The sequence below is a fragment of the Corvus kubaryi genome, unplaced genomic scaffold (assembly GCF_017639235.1).
Source record: "Corvus kubaryi isolate FWS band 111438036 unplaced genomic scaffold, C.kubaryi_AGA036_p1.0 76, whole genome shotgun sequence".
Taxonomy (NCBI): Eukaryota; Metazoa; Chordata; class Aves; order Passeriformes; family Corvidae; genus Corvus; species Corvus kubaryi.
The window spans coordinates 67,602-89,752 of record NW_024582063.1 but is presented as its reverse complement, the minus strand read 5'-3'; the positions used below and the strand labels follow the sequence as shown (position 1 = coordinate 89,752).

General features: G+C 40.7%; 1 protein-coding gene across 2 annotated transcripts in view; it reads left to right on the top strand.

Moving 5' to 3' along the window:
• SUSD4 (sushi domain containing 4) overlaps window positions 1-22,151 on the top strand; it is a 68,926-nt gene that overhangs the window by 8,946 nt on the left and 37,829 nt on the right. Inside the window, exon 1 of one of the 2 annotated variants that reach the window (XM_042051674.1) lies at window positions 14,457-14,496. The exons of the other annotated variant lie outside the window; for it this stretch is intronic. Coding sequence (XP_041907608.1) covers window positions 14,472-14,496 — 25 coding nt within the window. The 5' untranslated portion in view covers window positions 14,457-14,471. Of the gene's footprint in view, window positions 1-14,456; window positions 14,497-22,151 lie in introns of those variants that run through there. 2 annotated transcript variants of the gene reach the window in all.

Sequence of the window (22,151 nt, the reverse complement as noted above, 5' to 3'; positions counted from 1 at the left end):
TCCCATTTCCAGTGAAATGGTTGCTAATTGTGGGTATCCAGAAAGATTGTGTCGTTCAGGAATGGCAGGGGGAGAGGTGGGGGATATTAGAGAGAGTGTGGGGCGGAGTTGCTTGATTAAACTAGAATGGAAGTTAGATTTGGAGCAGCACTAAGAGCTGAATTAGTAAGAGGAGGTCTGTGATGGTGTGGGAACTGAAGTCAACAGCACTACTTGGCTTGGGTAAATCTTTTAGCTGTAAGAACTTAATGGCATGCAGTGTGGTTTTTTTATGTATTTCTAATACTCTGTGGAAGCCTACCATGCTATTGCTGTGTTTGTGTAAGAATGATTTGTATTCTGAAAGCCATGGGTACTTATGAGACAGAGAGGCATTTTTTCTGTATCTCTCCACTTAGTTGACATTTTTAGGGATATTTTGTACACATCATCTTACTCAGAGAAAACACAAATGATCCACTTAGAACTGCAAATAAATAATAAATAATTTGGTCTCCTATAAATTGGACTTATAAAATAGCTTGATTGCAATTACCAGCTTTGCAGTAATCTTGAAGGAATTAAGATAAAATGGTGTTATCATGAGCAATAGTAAAAATGAAAATACACAGACATTTGTCTTGATCTTGTAAAGTGCAGAACATTCTTCTCCCCTCTGAAGGGGCAACATACGCCCAAAAAGTACAGTCGCAGCCGTTCTGAGGGAGCACCACACTGCTGCATCCACAATCCTGCCCTACCTCTCCTTGGGTTCACAGATGATCATCCTGGGCAGTTCTTCCCGTTGCTGACTCATACAATCACATGCTCTCTTCTCTGCACTCCTTTCTGTTCTCCAAGGCCTGAGGTTCTTCTCTGGGGACAGTGAAGAAGTATGGGGGATGCAGCCTCTCTTTTCATTAGACATAATTCCAAATTAATACCATCTGGAGTTGCACAGGTGAGCTGGAGGGGTGACATGGTTGTGACAGCACAGTACTCACATTTTAAACCTCCCCCTTTCTCTGTGCTATGGGATTCATGTCCCTGAAAGCAAGGCTGTTGTTTCAGGCCTTGCCCCCTTCTCTTTTGACGCTCAGAAATGTTTGCCCAGATGGAAGAATCCAGCTTTCAAGTCTAGCAGAGTCCTTCCCTGCTGGTAGCTTGTGCATCATCTGTCACTGCTGCCCTTCTCCACTGTGTCTGTCTTGGAGACCAGCACAAGAAAGGTACAGTCTAGACTGATTTTTTTGAAGACTAGGCTGGTCGTTTTAGTACAAAGGGAAAATCCCAGTGAAAATATTCACCAGATAAAATATATGAATGATTGCACAATGTGCATTTATGAAGCCCAACTCCATTATACCCATGATCTCTTGGAAATTAGGTCATGATGGGACACACCTCTGCACAGTGACCATAAGAGGTGCCAGTGGAAGAAATTGTAGGAAGGGGCATCTGGTTATAAAGGAGGGATGAAGGAAGGGGTACGTAGCTGTCTTTGCATGCAGCCATGCACTGATGCACTTAGCATGCCCCTTATTAATCTTAAGGATAGCTGCATGGGTAGGGAGGAAGATAAGTAGATGTATGCATATATGCTGAATAAGAGTAAGAAACTAAAAAAACCCAACCACCCAGCAGTGAAACGGCGAAAAATACGCTCCTCTCATTGACAGACATTCCAAGGTTCTTACGCTTGCTCTTAACATTTACAAGGTTGCCTTTTACACTGAGAAATGGATGAGTGCTGCCTCTAATGCTTTGTTTAGGCACAAGAGTGATACTGGAGTCATGTGAGGGATGGAGAGTGGGATAGAGTTGGGTATATTTAGATTCTATTTCATTTTTATTTCATATTCAGTAACGTTACAGAGACGGACTTCATTCCTCATTTCAAAGAAGTCCGTCAGATAAATTGCGTTCGCTGTGGAGAGAGGAATTTTGTCAAAACCAAGATGAAAGATGCCTTTCTGCAGTAGCCTTGATGTACTAGGAGGCGTGTTCTTGGATGCTGCTAATAGGTGTGCTTTTTAACCCTGGGTTCTGCATGTGGAAGAGTTTTCTTGGTTCTTCCAACAGGCTGTCTGAGAAACCTCTGAGCAGGTAGATCTGTGCAGCTCAAGAAGTCAGTATGTGAGCAGGCCAAGGTTACAGGGCTGAAAAAAAGAGTACTTTAAACTTTTTTTTAGAATGCCAGTGTTATTAGAATATTAATAAATGTAAGGGGGCTCTCATTTAGAATAGCTCAGAAGTATGTCAACTGGAGGTTTTGCTGCAGTGCATTAGTATCACAGGTAAATGATTCATGACATTTGCCATCCTGGCCTGTTTAAAGCTGTGATTTAAAAATCCAGACTTTCAGGGAAAACAGTTATAAATCTGAGTTTTTATATATTTTATAAATCTGATCTGAAAATTATTTTTTTCCAGAGGAACAATGTGGCAGCTCCCAGTTGTGACTCTGTAGTCATCTTAGCATTTGCTGTTTAGGACCCCTTTTTGCCATACTTAATCTCAGTTTAATTCTTTGGTTTTATTGGAGAGGAAAAAGTCCTTTGGTAGTGCGTATATAGATACATTGTTAGAAAAAATATTTTCCATATGCTGATATTTTCTGTCCTTGCTTTCAAGTGGTTCTGTTATCGTAAAATCTCCTCTGAAGTACAAACCCAAGGCAGTGCAGGGAGCTGCAGCAGGGTTTCAGGAGCCAATGGGACTGGCAGCTTACTGTGAATGTTAACATGAGACCGCTGTTTGTTAGCTTGGAAATCCATTTGCTGGTTTTTCCCTGATCTGAACGTGTTTGGAAATAGGATGATGTAGGGATTTTCCTATTCATCAGCTTTCCATTTCTCCTCTGAATTTCCTATCTTGCTCAAGGCAGTCATTCAGGCCGTGGGGACTCTGGTCACCAGGAGCACTGCCAAATTTCCTACAAGAGCAAATCTGGATCCTCTGTATTACCTCCTACACTTGACCTTGGGAATGGAGGACATAGGGGTGAGAAGAGTTTTTATGTGATGAAGAGATTTGGCCTCATGAAACAGTTCTAAAACAATGCCCCCCTCAATTTACATGCAGGGATGAGGAAAATCTGCTTTTTCTGAAACACAAGATGATGCTGATCCTTCTGGTTTGATGTGCAGCCTCTCCTCTCAGCGTCTGAAGACCACTCATTCTTTCTCCTTTACATCCTTGCCAGTCCATACTTATCTCTTCCTCTGACCTATTTTTAAAAGTACTTACCTGAAAATAAAATGAACAGGTGGACTAGTGCCTTTTCTGGGAGATTCTCTGGGAAGCTACAAGGCAATTTAAAAATGTTTAATATGTCTCTTTTTATAATTTGGCTCCCATTCAGCCTTCTCCAGATCATCTGGTCTCTCTGCTGTCTAGATCAGCTAGCTTTTAAAAAATGTCTTCACGCACACTTTTTAACCATTTGCCTTGATCAGAAATACAAAAAAATAAGAGACAGAAAAATGAGACAGGGATGTGCTGGATGGGGAAAAAGGTAGTCGAGGGATGTATTATTCAGAGCTTTATTTAAAGCTTCCGTTTTCTTCCTAGTTGTAATGGTAGTTCCAGTCTTGACTCTCTTATTGAACTGGACTGTATTCATTTGGTTTGTTCTATGCTATTTTTGTGGGTTTTGAAAGCAAGGGCTGGTCAGTGCTCAGTCCTGAGTGTTCCTTACTATCAGTTCATATGATCTGTGGTTGGAAGGGAGTGATTCTGTACATCCAAGCCTAATGACCTGAATTTGTAAAGCTAAATAGCAACACTGCTACTGGCATGACTCACTATTATTTTTAGCTCTGAAGGGGAGACAGTGGAGCAAAGGTTCATCTTTCCATACCAGCTGTGCCTTTTGTTGAACAATCTGATATTGCTGAGAGGTTTAATGTTCATCTTTCTGTTTTTAACCAGACTTCTCCAAGATGCCGTGCATCTGTTTGGTTTCTATTCATGATAGGTTCATTCCTTGAGAGAATGGCTCTCTGCTCTTCTGGTTCTGTACAAGCCCTGGCATAGGACAGAGACTTTGCAACTTGAATTTTTGCTGGAAACAGCCAAAGTAGAAAATGTGACTGATTTAACTGAAACAGCAACACAGAAGTCTGTGAATTTGGTTTGTGCTATTCAAAGTATAAATATTTCCTCCATTTTCCTTTAGAGTGCTAATTATTGTATGTTAATAATTTTTGGAGGTGAGACATTTGGTAGTACTGGTATAATAAAGGAAAAATCACATTTTCCCATGGAATAACTGATCCAGATTCAGTTTGCAAAAGTGGTCTGATTTCTGAAAGCTTTTGTTCCTAATCTCATGGAGTGCTGCAAAGCCTACCAGGCTGCATGGCCTCTGTGCTCCTGCCAGGGTTACCTGGGGAATACCTGGTCATTAAAATCCTCTGTTGCACCCAAGCAGTTCCAGTTTCTAGCATTGAATTTCTAACTAAAGCTGAGTGGTGATACTGTCAGATTTGAAGGAAAATGTTTACACCTTAAAAAAGCAGTGAAGTGACTTTGGAGTTTAAGAACTGCTTTAGAAATAGCTTAAGCATTGAAATAATCTTAAAGTCCATAAACTTTTGGTGAAACATAGGGCCTGACCTACTGTTAAGGTACAGGGTAAACAGAGAGGTGCTACTGCCTTTGGGACACTTGCTAAGACTGTGACCAAAATCCTGCATTCAGGTTACTGAATAGTGGGGTTTGGGTCCTGATCTGTGGCTCATAACGATGATGGAGCATACTTGACAAGGAGATTACTGGTTTTCTGGTAAGTTGAAGAAAAAAGAATGTACTTTGGGAAACTGCACATACAGCAACCTTTTAATGGAAATAAACCACGTTATCAGGATTTAAATCTAATTTGAATTATGTCTTAAGGAGGACATATGGTGAATATCAACTGAGTGACGTTTGTACATTCTCTGTAGTGAAGTCTCGGTCTGCTACGTGCAGAAGACTTATCTGAGCCAAAAAGGGAAGTTAGGGCAGAGAATAAGGAGTACAGGGGAAGAATGTGCCTTGCATTATCAGGGGATTGCAAATTCAGATAAAGTAAGACACAGACATTTTGTCAAAGAAGTTGGGTATGTAAGTTTAAAGCTTGCTCTAGGCAGTTTAACTTAGCCAGCACTTCCAACAGCTGATAACCTAAAGTGACACTGACCTTGGCAGACTTACAAGGGTAAGATTTGCACAGGGATGAATTATTTCTTGATCAGTTGCTCAAGTATATGAGGCACAGTCCAGCATTCCTTCAGTATTGATTATGGATGTTTGTTTTATCCCAGAACAAACATACTGATTGCAGATAGTGGAAGTAGAACAGTCTCTGTATATTTGAGCTCTTCTCTATCCATTTTATTGTGTCCTGGGGCACAGTGATGCTACTGAGTTTGTGCTGTCCTGCTCTCTCCACTTGCCTTCTTGACTCATTTGTTTTTAAAGCTGTAATGCATAGAGTAGGAAGTAGTGGTTTTGTTCAGTAACTATCTGTACAATCAGGTTTTTTGGCCAGATTTTTCTTTTTTCTGGCCTCATTGCCTCCCCTGTCCAGGAGATGCTTCATGACCTTGGTGTGTGGACACACAATTCCAATAGCACAGGTCGTTTTCAAGTGTCAAAAGTGGCTGCTTTGAGGCTGTCAGTGTTTGGAGACACAGTGGAGGCAACTTAGCCACAACGTCACTATTTTTAATCCACCCTCTGTGTACTGAATCACTGTATCTCTTGCTAAATCTGTCAGGGTCTGTGGGTGGTAAATGCTGCTGGGATGTAAATCCTTTTTCTTGTGAGGAGCTACCCAGACTCAGGAAGTAAAATGCCATGGTGGGAACAGAACTCAGCTGTACCCTCCCCGTGCTCATTGTAGTGATTTCTGTGTAGCAGAATTGGGCAGCTCTGGAGTCCTAGCCCTTTCCTGGAAGGTCTTAATTTGCAGCCCAGTGGATAGAGCCTTTTGGTTGCTTAGACTAACTGAATGCTGTCAGTACCAAAAGTCCCACAGATATTCTCATTTTCAGCTTAATATATTAAAATGCCTGTGATTAAAAAAAAAACAAAAACAAAAAAACAAAACAAAAGCCCAGCCTCAAAAATGTTGTGTGATACCTCTGGGAAAGTGACAGCTGAAGGGTCCCTTCTAGATCTTCTGTTGAGTGACTTGCTGGGTTCAGAGATGATTTTGCACGTGGTACTTTGCCCATCTGTTCTCCCTGCTTCCTCAGATCCCCTGAGCAGAGAAGCACAACTCAGAAGACTTCTGTTCTCTCTGCTCTTCAGAGAGAAGAAATTGTGTCAACTGCAATACACTGTTTGGATGCAAAAAACCCTGAGCTCGCAGGTAAAAAAAACCCAGATAGTATCCCTGACATGTGTAAGGCGAGTTGCCCAAAGAATCCCAGTCCCCTTGGTTTTAGCAGTGGTCACTGAATTACAGACCTGACATTTTTGGACAGCTGTGTTTTTTGTTTGCTTGTTCCTCTGTTAGACATTTAAATAAAGGATGTAATACTGTGGTGAGAAACGGCTTAATTTATACCATTTTCTTTATCAGCATGGCCTTTAAGTCAATAACATGTTGTAAGACTCAAGCTTTTGTGAGCTAAATCTCTGCTGACAGCACATGATTGACTCAGTTTTGCAGATGGGACAGATTTCCGTGTTGTGTCTCAACCTGTCTTATGATTACTTGCACACAGACCTATCCACTGACAACCCAAAAGTGTTAATGTGGGTGAATGCTCACACATATGCCCTACACATATGTGAACACCCACTCCTTTATGCGTTGCTGGAGGAAAAAATATACTTGTACACAAGAATCCTGTTCTTTATACATGGGGAACACAGGATGCAAAGTTATGCAGCCAGAAATAGGAGCAGGGGGTTGAAATGTCAGCTTGTAAAAAAAGGGCAAATTAATATTGAATGGTTGTATATTCAAGGGGGCTGAGTACGACAGAGATTTGTACTTGATCATCGATCCTTCTTCCTTCAGTAGGTCAGCACTTGTTAGCTCCAAATCTGAGGCTTCTTTCACCTGGAGGTTCTCTTAACCATGCTCTTGTGGGATACCTGTCTGTCTCACAGCCCTAGGCCACTTGACACTAATTCCCAGTAATTGCTGTCAGTATTGAAGGAAAAGCTGGTGCTGAATCAGCAAGGAGAGGGAATTGTTCTGCTGTCCCTGGAAGTTTTACATTTAGCACCAGTTTTCACACAAGGCTGCTGTGGCCTCCCTGTGTATTTTATGAATGTTTCCTGGTTCAGTGAGGACCACAGGAGTTCTGCATCAGAAGTAAAATGTCACAATTAAGTAGAGAAATTCAGTTTTTAAACTTTCAGGGAACAATTTCTTATTATAGAATATCCTGAGTTGGAAGGGGCCCACAAGGATTGTGGAAGTCCAACTCCAAGCTCTGCACAGACTGTCCCATGGATGAACCATTTAGGATCATACTTCTAGAGATATATTGAAAGCATTTGAAAATACAAAATTTAGCTGACTTTCCAATTTCCTTTACCTTAATGCCAGTTTAGAAATTGTTACTTCTGTTCAAGAGACTTCAGCTGTAGCAGGCTGATGCCTCCACAAAAAAAAATTTCTGCTCTACTTGATGCTGTAACTTATAAAACTGAACAGGGGAGACCCTGGGTCTCTCTGAAGGCTTGATTATGACTCCAGTTGATTTGCACAGCTGATGGCTTGAATTTCTTTTAGGTTCCAGAGTTTGTCCTCTAAGCATTTATTTTCCCATTTAATGAAAAATCTTTGCTTGGGGCTGAGCCCTGACACATGAGGTGGCATTTCAAGATCAAATGTTGTTAATGTAAAAATAAAAGGCACTGGAGACCACTGATTTAATTGAAGGACTTCATTTTCAGAGGTGATTTATCCCAAATTTCTAGTAAGAGTCCATGGAAGTTGTGATTTTGTACCATTTTTTGAAACTGGACCCTGGCCTAAGACACCTCAGTCACATGGCACCATTAGTGGGGACTTCTGGCCGCTGTACTGAAATCTCTTTAAAACATGACCATCTGCCCAGTGTTCTGCAAAGGCAGGAAATACTAATTATAGAATATTCTGACAGCTCTGGACGTAGGACACAGCTGAATCTGACCCAGTATATTCAAAAATTGAAGTTGATGTATATTGAAAACTGCACAGCTCAATAATACTTTGTTTTCTGAACTCTTTTACCTTTGTGTAAGTATATTAGACAAAAGGAGTATTTTTAAAAGGCATTCAGTACAAATTTGTATGAAAATGGTAGTGTTGCTACAGGATTTATTATGAACTGTTATATGAATAATCTGCTTTTAAACAGCCTCTAAATACCTATTTATGCAATGGAACAGTTGAAGAGTTAGTATGTATTTTAAGACTGACAGTAGCTTACTGTGTGCAGCATCTTTGGCTTGTACAGCAGAACATTTTTCACTTAACAACATTTTTAAAAAACCAAAGCAAATACCAAGAGACATACTGTACACACACACACTGGATTTAAATATAAAGTTCAAGTCACATAGTGAATCAGCTGCAAGCAGGAAAAATATTAAATCTGATGGGTTTTTAGTAGATGTTCTCCTGTGCTTAGATGTTGTAAAGGTTATTTGTCAGTAGATAATGCTGTATACGCTACGAGTTGGATGACCTAAGCTGAAGAGGTTTCTAACTGGATATATGTTAAGAACTGGAACTACAGAGCCTGATGCCCTTAGCTGAGCCCATGAGAGGACTCCTCTTCAGCCACACTGTTCAGTTCTGCTTTACTCTGTCTGCAGCCCTGCTCACAGACCTGGGGCCTGCTCAACAAGGGCAGCGCCTGCATCCTCTTGCCCTTTGAACAGCAGTGGCCCTTAGTGTTGTCTCCCTGCTTTTGAATCTGGCTTCTGACTCTGAATTGAGAACCTCTCCCACGGCCTCTGGGTAAGGTCATGTGTCCCTTGCTACCAAAACCAACTGTGTTCTGTGAGTGGTTTCACCTCTTGTTAGACCATTAATGAATCTTGCTCCAGACATCAAGCTTAACAGCAAAATTGCAGGTTTTTAGTAGGCAGTGAAATAATCTTGACATTGCTCCAGGCTTGTATTTGTGGGATTTTTATGCAACGTGCTTCTGGAATTGAGTGAAATATTGTATTCTGCCTACTCATTCTTCTGTTCTTCAAGTAAATATATACTTAAGTGTTTGCTGGAGGCAGTGGTTTTTTAAATCAAACAGGTTATATTTATTTAAGCGTGGATCTTCTATCCACTCCACCCAAGCAGGTGACAGTTCCTACGACTGATTATCCAGGATGAGCACCTCTCCCTTATTCATGAATATGTCTTCTGTATGTGCAGGAGGGCACTTGTCCCATTCTGAAGTGGTCACCACTTCTGCTCACAGATGCGTCCCTGCTCTGGCCTTGCCATGGTTCTCCAGGGGAATCAGTTGCCATAGGGTTGGATTTGTCTTGTTCTCAGGTTTGTATGGCCACACCAAACAGCTGCTGTGTGAAATGAAGGCAGTGCCTGTCCCTGGTCTGCCTCAAATGGGCTGATCCACTGAGATTCCACCGCCTGTGGGACTTGTCGTGCAAGACCAGCGGAGATGTCCTTGTGCACCTTGGTTCACTGGGACACAGTGGTGAGAATCCCACCCATATCCTGCCTGCAGGGTGAGTTTGTTTCAGGGGTGCAGAGCTGTGGCTTTATGTTTGAAATCTGGAGGAGTAAGTAGTTGAAGTAATTGCTAGCAAATTGTGTTTCTATTCAATTTTGAAAGGAATATATGATTTTTTCAGGGTTGTTTTAGCCATGTGGGAAGACTCCTTAGGCAAACGATCTGACTGTTTAGAAATTTAAAAAAAAAAAAAACAAAAAAAACCACCAGAATACATACAATATCTAGAAGATGATAGTTTTATCCTTTGGGCATATGTCTGTGTAGGCTGAAGAAATTAGTGGAGCTGGTCTCCCACCTCAGTTTCCTTAGTGCCCTGTATGTGTTTTATACAACATTTTGGTTTTATAAGCAATCATGCACACATGCTTTCTGATTGCTCTGTTTCAGACTCTGGAAAGTTCTGCCTTATATAATGGGTCTGGAGTCATAAAGATTTAAATTGTGAAGTATGTTAAATAAATCACATATTTCTTTAGCATCAACCTCGAAACAGAAGACTCAAGATATTCTTTGTTTTGAATGCCTCTTGAAGACTAACAGTTACTAAATCACTGTCTTCTCAATCTCCTGGAAGGAGGATATGATCACTTGTGGCTTACAGTCTGTCCTTGTATTAGGTACAGTCCTTTGAGATGCAGGGACCATAGGTGATCAACCCTGCATTCATTTTTCAACAAAAGAATTAATCTGACTGATACTCAGTAGAATTTTGCATTGAGAGAGAACTGCAGAAATACTGTGAACCATGCACTTACACTTTAAATTTTTTAACCTGTTAGCCTTTGTGCATCTGTCTAATCTGTAAAGATGTCTAAGACTAGAGCTGTCTGGGAAAAAAAGAGGTCAGAAAAGGAACCACTGACCATATATATTCCCCCTTTCCTCTGCAGTGCAGTAAGCAAGAGTGCAATATAGCTAAATTTTTATTGATGCTTTTTCCATTTATTCTCATTGAGAAAATTCCCATAGGATCGTGAGCTATTGTGACATGAGCCTTTTGTTTCATTCTGGTAATAGGAAGTTTTGAGATCACAGTCATATTCCGTATGTGAGATCTCAGCAGAAGAGGTGGAATTCTGACACCCTTTGTCACCTGCATCTGTTGTATCGCTGGTCTTGTCTTTGGAATCTTGGTCCTAAGAACACTGCTAGGGCCACGAAGGGGCAGTTGCAGGACAGGATGCAACCTTCTCACTACTTGATTTGGAAGATCAGATTTTGGCTCCTGGCATACTGGGTCATTGGGAATGTGTTCTTTTTTCCTTTAGTTGTGAACTTTGTGGCTTCCCTGTTCGCCTTTGTGTACAGTGTGGTAGGGTAGTCGATCCAGAAGATCCAGAGTTGATCCAGAGAAAGATGTGGTGGGCTTTGGCTTCAAGTTATGGAAGAAGCCTTTAACAGTGGAAGGAGTCTTTATAGTTACAGAAGCCATGTGGCTATTGGATTAAGAATCTAGAGGACACTTCAGACTGCAACAGGCTACTGACCACTTGCCTTTGATTGGAAGGAATCTTCACGATGTAGCAAATTCTGTAGACTATTTTCCTTTTCAAGGATTCTCTTTTTCCTTGGATAGACCTGGGAATTGACATAGCCCAGTGAAAGTTTCATCTCTTGTGTTTGAAGTGACGGATATATAAAGTTGCAGATGAGTTGTGTTTCATAGGAGGCATTAAACTGGTATTCATGCGTATTTATGTTCTTTTGTTGTATGGGGAGAGTTGAATCTTATCGAACTACACCAGGGAGGTGTTTTCAAAGCAGAAGACTGTAGCTGTCTGTTCTGGTCCTATGTGAATGTCTGAGAGGAATATTTTAAGTCAGGGTAGCTGCAAGCTGAGCACTCCACTTTAAGCCTCATGTTTGACTCATCAACACTTCACAGTTGGCTGTAACAAATTGCACTGCCTGGTCTAGTCTAAAGGATGTCTTTTTTCTTTGCCATTTATGCATCAACATCCAAGTCTGGTGTTATGCAGGCACTCATTTTAAAGGGGATTTCATTTTCAGACACTTACAAATCATATTAGTCAGTCTGGGGCTGAGCAGATAGAAAGCAGCTCGGGAGAGAGGGAGCTTGGGGTCCTGGTCAACAAGAAGGTGACCATGAGCCAGCAGTGTGCCCTTGCAGCAAAGGCAGCCAACAGCATCCTGGGCGGCACTGGGAAGAGAGAGGCACTGGGGCTTGTTTCCGGTGAGAAGAGGTCAAGAGAGCTGGGACTGCTCAGCCTGGAAGAGAGAAAGCTCAGGGAAGCTCTTACTGATGTGTAAAAATAACCTGAATTCGGGAGGACAAAGAGGACAGAGCCAGGTTTTTGTGGTGTCCAGTGGCGGCACAGGAGGTAACAGGCACAAACTGAAACACAGGAGGTTTCCTCTGAGCATCAGGAAACAGTTTTTCCATTGTGAGGGTGACCAAGCACTGGTTAAGGATCTGTAGTGCAATGTAAGTGAAGGGAATGACAGAAAATTAAAACTATGAAGACATTAGGCACAGCAGTGCTATTGTGGTTTGCTGTTGCTGTTACCATCCTTGTTATTGCTGTTATGAGTGGCATAGTTGTTTTTAGCTTAGCCTGGCTACCATCCTCAGCTGAAATTAGGAAGTTTGTTGCATTGGTGTCTTGATGAACACGCAACATGACTGTATGGTGCCTTGGCTCAAGTAGGACCAAACTGCTAAGGCACAGCTCATCTTCCTCAGTGTCCTTGTGTTGCTGCTTCCGTGATAGGAACAGATGGCATAGCAGGAGTGTTCTCGGCTGGGTTAAAACAAGATGCAGAAGGTCAAATGAGCTGGCTTTCATTGGAATATACTGGCTGTTACAGCTAGGTGTTGTCTGGCAGTCAGTCCTAGATGTAATTCTCCATTGCACAGATAAAATCAAACATCTCTCAAATATGGCAAGAACATACCACACAGAAATGAAGATTTTCTGAAGTTGCAAGGTGACTGATTTCATAGACATACGTTCATTTTGAGACATTCTTCCCATATCTGGTTCTGAACATGTGGATACATTTTCGCTGTGTAGCAGTGAAATGGTTGCTCTGTTGGCAGCATCTCGTAGTGGGTTGCATAAAAGCTATGATGGCCTTGAAACCTTGAATCTGGACAGAGGGTTGAAGAATACTGTATTTTAAGCTCATGATTCAGTGACCTTAGTTCAACAGTGACAAGAGATTCCTGCCATCTGAGTAGATAATTAAATGAACTCACACGTGTAAAATGCATTTTCTGGTTGCTCAGATGTCTTTATCCCACATGGTCTCCTCATGACCTCCATGGTCTCATCAGAGGTGCCAGTTTTGTATGAGATTGTGGAAGTTGAACTGTGCTTGGTTGTAGAATTTTAACTCCTTGGGATTGGAGAGTGCTGCTGGGGTGATGGGAGAAATTTTCAATCACCTTCTACTAAGTGTTCTGTTATTTTACTTCATAGCAGTTTACACCCATGCCAAAAGGAAAACATTTTTTATGCTTTTTAGACTATATTCAGTGATGTTTGCTCACTGTATTTTGGTTTTCTGTGTATGCTGTTAGAGGTAGGCTAATTTATGATGGCATGTGATTGCTTGTTGTACTCGTTCTTCCTGAAACTGGGGATGGAAAATGCTAGGAACAGAGCTGCAAAGTGATTTTACCTCATTTTCTCCTTGATTGCTTTAGCATTAGGTTGATCTACATTCTCTTCTTTGTCTGGCTTGCATTTCTTGGCCTCTTAATTTTCAGCATAAAATGTAAATAGTTACTCACTGATCCGCATGTATATGAAAAGGTGGAAGAGGTCAGTGAAGAGTCTAATGATGAGAGGCAGAGGAAAAGTGCTTTTGAAAATATGTTTCTAGTTTGATTAGATTTTGCCCCGGTTCTAAATATAAAATCTTTGCAAACTTACAACTCCTGTAACGAGGTTAGGTTATATTCCCAGTCAATTCTGGCCAGCACACCATTAAGCAGGCATTTTCTAGTTCATAACTGCAGGAGAGACAATACAGCAGACTTTGTGAGGAAGGCTTTGTGTGACTGCGAGATGGTCTGGTTTTTGTAATTATCTTAATTGATCTAGTAAAATATATTTCTTTTCCTGACAAGTGTTGCCTTGGTGTATCCTGGAGGCAATCACAGCTACATCAGTATTACTGCTGCTCTGAAAGTCACAGCTGAATATGTCAGTGGGAGTCAAAGTAAAAGGTGCAATAGAAATGTTATGAATTATTATTAAGATACATGAGAAAGCTCTGCAGGGAAGAACTGGAACATCTTGGGAAATGGTCTGCAGTCAGCCAGCTGGGAAGGCTGAAGACAGAATGTTAATAGAAATGTTGTTTTTAAAAATCACCATGACATCAACATTTATATCAAGTGCCGTGTGCTGGAGCTGCTTATATAACTGGGATTATATTAGGTGTGATGAGCAGATGTGTAGTTGAGAGGGGTTGTGCTGTGTTGGGGAAGGTGGAGTTGGCAGTGAGGCTTGTAGCTAAAGCTGCTTCAGTAGGAATCCTTGTTTTCAGTGCCCTGTAACTTCGTACTGAAGCATTTAACTGAAATTTTCCATTCTTGTTTTATCTCTGGCTTAATAGCTACAGATTTCAAGAGATATTAGGACAAGATGTTTTAAATACCTAATTGTGCTCAATGTGTTACTTCTTGGGTTGCCTGTGCAGAGTTATTTTGGATATGAGAAAGAAAGATAGCTTCAACTGACCAGTGTAACTGGTGTGGGTTCCAGTAGCATGTTTGTGTCAGTTATGGGAAAGAAAAATCCAGAACTGAGTTGCCTAGCGTGCATGAGAAGCATCTTGAGGGAGTGTGGTAAGTACCATACATCATAGAAATCAGTCTGGTATTTCCCTGGCAGTATTTTCCTCCAATTGTAGGAAGAAAAAGGGGAAGTGTCACAGTTCAGACCAAGGAAACTGAAACATAAGTTTTTGTAATTGTGAAGTAAAGCCCCTCTGGCAAAATTTCTTGGTTAGAAGGATGATAGTTAAGAAATATCAACATAAAAAGTCTTTTTGTGGTGAGTATCTTCTAAAAAATGACATAAGCAATTCAGAAGTAGTTCAGGGACTAGAACAAGTGATGAATATTTCACTAAATGTACTGTTGGAGATACTAGTTGCAAACATACTGTATCCTTTTTTTATCCTCTAAGCAAAATATGCTTTAAGGCAGATTTCTTCTGAAGAGCCATGGCAGGAATAGGATATAAAGTGCAGATGCTACTCTGTAGAAGTGTACTTTTAATACTGCCTATTTTTATGGCATTTTGAAGGTCAGCTGTCTAGGGAACATGATAGGGTTATGCAAGATTTTGAGAGGTCTGAGAAAGCTCTGCTGTCTTTTTTGGAGAACTCTGGTTTCATCCCCCTTCTTGCTAAGGCAGCCGTGGCATATGTAAAACCTGTGTTCACACAGACTTCCCACACAGGAAAGAAGCTGCATGTTTTCTTTTGCAAAATCCCCAAAAAAGTTTATGTCTAGATAAGGAAAATTTGGTACTATTCTACTACCCTCCCGCATTTATGTATTAATATCTACTTGCAAAGGGCTGGCTCTCTTGTAGTAACTTGAATTGCTTTTGCTGCTCACCGGGGCTGAAGAGTTGCTGCATTTTTAGATTAAGTTAATCGAAGTTGTTCTCATCCTAGTCAGATTTTTGTCCTTCCTCTGAATACTTTCCATACTGAAAGGAGGCAGTTATGCCATAAATTACATCTTTTCACAAAACCTGACACTGAAATAGAGTTTGGTCTTCAGGCAAAGACACTACTTCTTGGAATTCAATTTCTCAACTATAATTATTTTCACTAATTTCTCTGTCACTGTCAATAGCTTTTTCTTCTCTACAAAGACATCAGTGGCTCCCTCTCGTGGCTGCATTAATTTCATTTGGATTTGTTGGTATTTTTTTTTTTTTTAAAGCAGAAAAAAGCAGAGCACCCTCTAAGATTGAAAGCCCAAACCAAAAGAAAAAGTAGTAGTAGTAATAATAAGAATAATAGCTGTTGTTGTACAGAAGCAGCAATGTAAATTCATAGTGAAGAGGGAAAAGGGAATTTCTTGCAGGCAGAGCTGAAGAATTTGCAACACAACATGAGCTTTACTTTAACACATTTGTACACCATTGCTAATGAACAGGGTGCTTAGATAGGAAAAGGATTCAGGATTTCTACTGAGTGAAAAATAGACCTGTTACCTCACTTAGAGTGGGAAACTACTTTGGTTTTTGACCTTTTTTTTTAGTAGAATTGTAACACACAAGAGGTTTTTTGAAATGATGATGGGGTCTGTTGTGCTCAAAAATGCATCACTCAATTCCCGTTAGTTATTTATTTTGTGTTTATTTTCCTCCGAGGCTTTCCAAGCATATGTAAAATAATTCAGCAGTTGGGTTCTGCTGTTTGTAAAGAATCCATCTGGCAAATGGTGTGGCTGCAGGAAGTTGAAGCTAATGCATTTCATCTCACGGGCAAAGAGTGTACACAGGCTGTTGCTGCAGCTCAGCTGTCACACGCTACCTGTGCAAGGGGGATGGGACAGACACCAGCTCCAGGCAGCGTCTGCCAGCCCTGGAAGTGGCACTGACTCCCCCATTTCCCAAAGCAAGGACTGGTTTTAAGTACTGCCGTTGCCGTTTGCACACTGGGAGCTTGTGCTGTCCAGTTCATTCATTTTCTGAAGGTCATGCACAAGCTGCGCTCCCCCATCATCGTGTTCTGCCTCTCCCCTTCCACTCTGAAAGCTGCCCACAAACATAGCAGCCATAATTTACAGCAAAAGCCCTTTAAATGGCCCAGTGGGTTATAAAACTGGCAAATTTTCCATGGAAGTTTGATGGAGCCTAGAATCTACAACAAAAAACCACAACCAAAATGCTGAGAAGCTTGTGGGTTATTACTGGATTTTTATACAGTCGTGGTTCTCGTGAGGATTTCACAGTTTCGCTGGAGTCTGTAGCAGTAGATGAGACAGATTAAAACACTTCAGAAGCTTTCTCCCCGAAGAGAAAATGTATCACACAATGTCATTACCAAAAAGAATATAATTCTTCATCGCCGTTATAAATCACTCTAAAGCAATTTCCTCCCTCATTTGGGTATGCTGGATTTCAAAAGTAAGTGTAACCATGTGGGTTTTTGGCATCAGATTAAGTTTACCTGATTGCTTATTAAATGAACTGTAAAAAAAAATGCTGAACTCATCCCAGTTTGGAGTATCTGTTCTGGTATTTTCTCCATACCATGTAGAACAGCTGATAACGCTGAGAGAGCATCCCTTGCCTCCTGAGGGAAAGCTGAGATGTTTCAGCCAGAATTGCATACAGGGACTTTGAGAAGTAGCAGTTTCCTCAGTTTTTCCATGGGATACAGTTATTTTACCTCAGTCTTCACTCAATTTCCTGTTGGACTTGTGCATGTGGTGTGCTGTGTACATAATTGTATCTATGACACAGGAAATGTGCTGAGCTTTAAGATGCACAAGGACATATAGCTATACAGTTTTTTCACTGAGATAGTGGAAAATTGAAAACAATACAGAGTTATCATTCCCATATCCATGCCTAGTTTCAGCAGGTTGCTGATAAGGCACAAGACGTTGCATTTTACAAGAGCAGTAGGTCTAAATGCTTGGAGGACAGGCCTGCTTTGTGAGTGGGAAAGATCTTTAGGGCAAGCCATGTGTGATATCTCAGTGAGGGAACTTGTAACTACCTGTGGAGATCACTCCTGCCTGATGTGTGATGATTGATATGTCTTTGGTGAGCAGCATGTGGGCTACCAAGTGGCTTGAGTCAGAACTCAGGAGCAGAGAGACTTCTTTTCATCCCAGGAATGAGTATTTCTTAACAGTAAGCCAGGTCAGATCAATGGGAGTCTCTCTGTTTATAGGTACAGCAACATATTCACAGAAAATTAATCAAGTGTTAAGAAAGGTGGCTTTTCCCCAGGAATGAATCGTTAAAAGATGAACATTTTCAGTCCAAGGTTAGGGCAGACTATGTCAGAGACCACCAAGTGAGGCAAGATGCTTTCTTGTCTGTGGATTTTATTGCCTAAACTCAAAGACCTGATGGAGAACAATCCTCAAAGGGGAAAGCAGCTTGGTCTGGCAAAGGATAGATGAATTAGGTGTGGTTTTGAGATGGGGTTTAAAAGACAGCTAGACTTGAAGGGGGAAAAATGGGGATATAGGAAGGTGTCGTAAAAAGATAAATTCAAGCTTGAGAAAAACCAAAGCTGCCAAAATGATATCCTGGGGAGAATGTGGAAGAAGATTAGGACACAGAAAAAATGGAGAATGTGTTGAGGAAGAACAGGCTAATGGGCTTGAACTTCACAAAGAAAAGAAAGGAAAGCAGAGCCACAGAAAAAAGCTGGGTGAGGATAGAGGAGATACGGAAACAAAGGGGCATATTGCTCTCAGGAGGACAGTAAGACAGGTAATGATGAAGAGAAAAGGGTCAACATAATGTGGTGGTCAGGGAACTGGTTCAGGGACCATATCAATATTTTCCGTTCACTGGCATTATCAACAACCAAGCTCAGAGTTTTATGTGAAACTGGTTTTGAGTTATTGGAGGCAAAAAAATACCCATGTATTTCATGTGTAGCAAAGATAAGTAGTCTTGCCTAATCCAGCAAGACCTCCAAGAATTTTGCAAGAATTGGGTGGTGAGACACTGACACAGTTGCCCAGAGAAGCTGTGGATGCCCCATCCCTGGAAGTGTTCAAGGCCAGGAGCAACCTGGGCTAGTGGAACAGTGTCCCTGCCCGTGGTTCCATGGGGCTGGAACTAGATTGTCTTTAAAATTCCTTCCAACCCAAACCATTGTATGATTCGATAATTTCTGACCTTCCTAAAACTCTGGTCTCAAACAAGGTGTCAGATGATGGAAAAAAAAAATCTCTAAGGTGGTCAGAAACTGAAAGTGGGAGTATATTTAGGCATGTTCAGCTTGCTTTTAGCCATTCTGTCGTGTGACACATTGGACTAGGCACTGACTTACTGGGGTTTGGCTTTCTGCTCACCACTGTCCCATTAGCCCCTGCCACTTACGACCTCTGTTTGTCTCAGTGCCCCTCATGGAAACTGGTAGTCTATAAGCCTGTCTTCAAGGTAATCTGCAGCCTGGTTATAGGAATTAAAAAATTGATATGTAACCATTAGATGAGGGCTAGCATGCTGTAGTCACAATAGCTGCTGAAAGGCCATGCCTACTTACTAAGCTGCTCAGCTATCTCAGTTATTCAGGATAAATTTGTAGAAAGAGGTTGTAAATGTAAAGTGTAGATATAATAATTAAGAAGAACGAGATTGTCTAAATAACCCAACTGCTCTTGCAAGTCAGGAATCTTGATGTGCTGCTCCTATCAGGGAGACTGCAATTCACCAAACGCTGGAAGGCGGGCTCGGAAAGCTGTGCACGGAAAGAAACGGCTGAGACAAATACTTTGTAAAAACAAAGTAAGATTTGAAGAGAGAGACCCTGAATTAAATCAGGCAACCTATTATGTGTGTGGCTGGAGTCTGATGTAAGGAAGGAGCCAGACTCCTGCATTTATTTAAGCCTGCTTACTATATAATTCAGGGTAGTGAGGTGAACTAAGGATGAAGCATTAGCTTCAGCATAGAATTTTTATTCTGATCACTGGAGCCTAAAGTTATTAAAAGAACAAACACAATTACAATATCCTAGGGGACTGGCACACATATAAATCTGGACATGCTGCCTCTTTCTCGCAAAGCGTATGTATGGATCTGTGTGCTGCCTGCTCTTTATTTTAACTAGGTTTGCTGCAGCTGTTCCTCTGAAAAGAACCATCTAACACTCTGGGGAAAGAGAGGCTGCAGAAATCCTCAAATGAATATCTATTAAGAAAAATAAGTTTTAAATAAATTGCTTATGTATGTGGTTAAAACTCCTGTCCCTTGAATAAGAACAAAGAACTATCACTTTACTATCTCTAGACCTTTCTTAGTTCCCAGTTAATCAACTTACAGTACCATAAAAATTTAATAACAGCTTGTTCTTCCTCTATAGCCTCAAAATGGTGAGAACCTATTTTCGTGAAAGGTATGGATGTGAATGCTTTCTGAAGAACAAAAGCCCATAATCTTTAAATTTAACTAGCATATGTGATTTTCAGATTGGCTCTTATGAAAATATTTTGAGCATCAGGTAGCTCAGCAATACCTATTATCTGTGCAGGAGAATACTCTTAACTCTCACTCTTTCAGCTGACTAATAGTGATGTGTGTATGTTACATAAATTGTATTAGACTTGATCTGACAGTCTTGACTTCAGTGTTGTCAATGCCGAGTACATTATGGAGTCTGTAGTTTTTAGAGGTGTCATCAAAAAAAAAAATCAGGTTTTTCTGGTTCTCTCACTTCAGTAATTTGAGATTTTGGAGCTTTAAGGTAGTGAGGTTAAAAATCTTGGAGGCATGATATAAAATAAAACATAGTTGTATTAAAAGAAAGGTTGTTTGAGACTAATCTGTTAATCTCCTGAGAAAACAGCTCATTTCCAAGGATAGAAAATATAGCAGATATTGTCCACCTTGACTTTTGTAAACTGTCACCAGGGAATGTATTTGTGAAGATTTGGATTTGTAGAAGAATTGGAGAATTGATAGAAAACTGACTAGAAAACTAGAAATCACATTGCACTGAAATAGGAAATATTGGACCAGAGGGGACTTTGTGCACTAAGGACTTTTGGCTGATGCCACAGAAATGAAGTGTGCCAGTGGTATTTGTCATTGACATTTTTCTGGATTTTTTTTTTTAGGGGGTTAAGCATGATGGCTGTGTAGTTGCACAGTGTTTTAATTATAAATGTTTCCATCTTGCTCACTGGCTCTTCTGGGACTTTGCTCTGATTTGCTTGTTCCGATGCTGTGAGCAGCCTCCCATCGCTTTCTATCCATTGGGAATTCCTTGGAAGGACTTTACGAAGAAAATGGGCACATGAGGATTAAGTTGAATGCAATTATGAATCAAAAAGAAAGGGGAAAAAAAGCCTCTGCATCATCTTAGCCTCCCACTAATTTTTCCAGTCTTCTCAGTATGGGCAGAATAACTCACAGGACAGAGCACTTTAAATGAGTAATTTAAGTTAAAAGTGTTTGGATATGATGGCAATACGTCATTATTGTGCCCAACTGGACTCCTGCTGCCTTTCTATACAATTTTGGGTTTTATCACATACTTGGAAAATAGCAACATGATTATGTGTCATTTTTCTTCAGAAAATGCGTTCTCATGAAGGGAGACAACAAACTAAAATCTGTGCTTGATGCTGACAGTACAAGCAGAGCACAGAAACATACAGGCACTTTTCAATATAGAAGGTCCAATCCTTAGGTCCAGATTATGACCAAAGTCAATAAGGGTATTGTTTTTTCCCAGTGGATATTACCTGCTTGCTTTCTAAAAGCTTTACTTGAGTAGAAATGCTTTGCAGGGTGATCTGAAGCAAATGTGGAAGGTGCAATGTCAGTCCTCATGTAGGAAATACCCGGTGAACCCACAAAGCCACCTCGTCTTCCTTTATACCTTCTACACCTGTAGGTAAGTAATGTCCCAGCTGTGCAAGGCTAAGCAAATAAGTACCTGCAAGTAAAACACACGGAGAGGAAAAGGTGAATAAGAAATGGCTGGCTGTGACGAGGTCCCCATTTAAGAGGAAAGGCCGTGGGTAGGTGCATATAGGGAAAAATCACTGTAGGGTATAAGAGCTATCAGAGTATCCAGAAGCATCAGAGGATCTGTGATAAGGAATCAGTGCAAAAGCTGGAAACAGAGTCTGTCTGCTCTCCTGTTTTAGTATGTACCAGCTTTTTAAATCCCTTGTCTCTCAGTCTTCTCTAGTGTGCACTCCATTTAAAAGTTTAATATTACAATATTCTTGCATTAATCGTGATTGTCCCCATATCCAGTTCTGCCTGGTCTTGGGAAAGTATAAAATCAATTTATACAGCACAGCTGAAAAGCAAAAAATTGTTGGATTACCATACTGTGGCATACAATAAAAATATAGTGTTATCTAGGGAAGTCTGTAGCTGATGAGAGCATAAATATCAACCCCCCAACTCTTACCCCTGAGTATTTGATTCCTGCATCTTATAGAAACAAGGATCTCTGCTGAACAGTGTGACATTTCATCACTTTGGATTTGCTGTGGTGAATAATATTATATGCTATTGGCCTAGAAGAAGTATTACTATAGTAACTAGCTCATGATTCATTTTTTACGGGTTTTTTTTTGCTATATTTCCGAAGGGTTGCCTGTCTAGACTAAGATTGTTTAAACTAACTCATGGTAATGAATTTTTTCCAGAGTGCTAAAAATATGGGACAGATAAACAACAGTACTTAGATACTGCTTTTTGAAAAACACAGCAGGCCCATAACATTCTTGAAATTATGGGAATATTGTTTTATTTTATTTGTCAC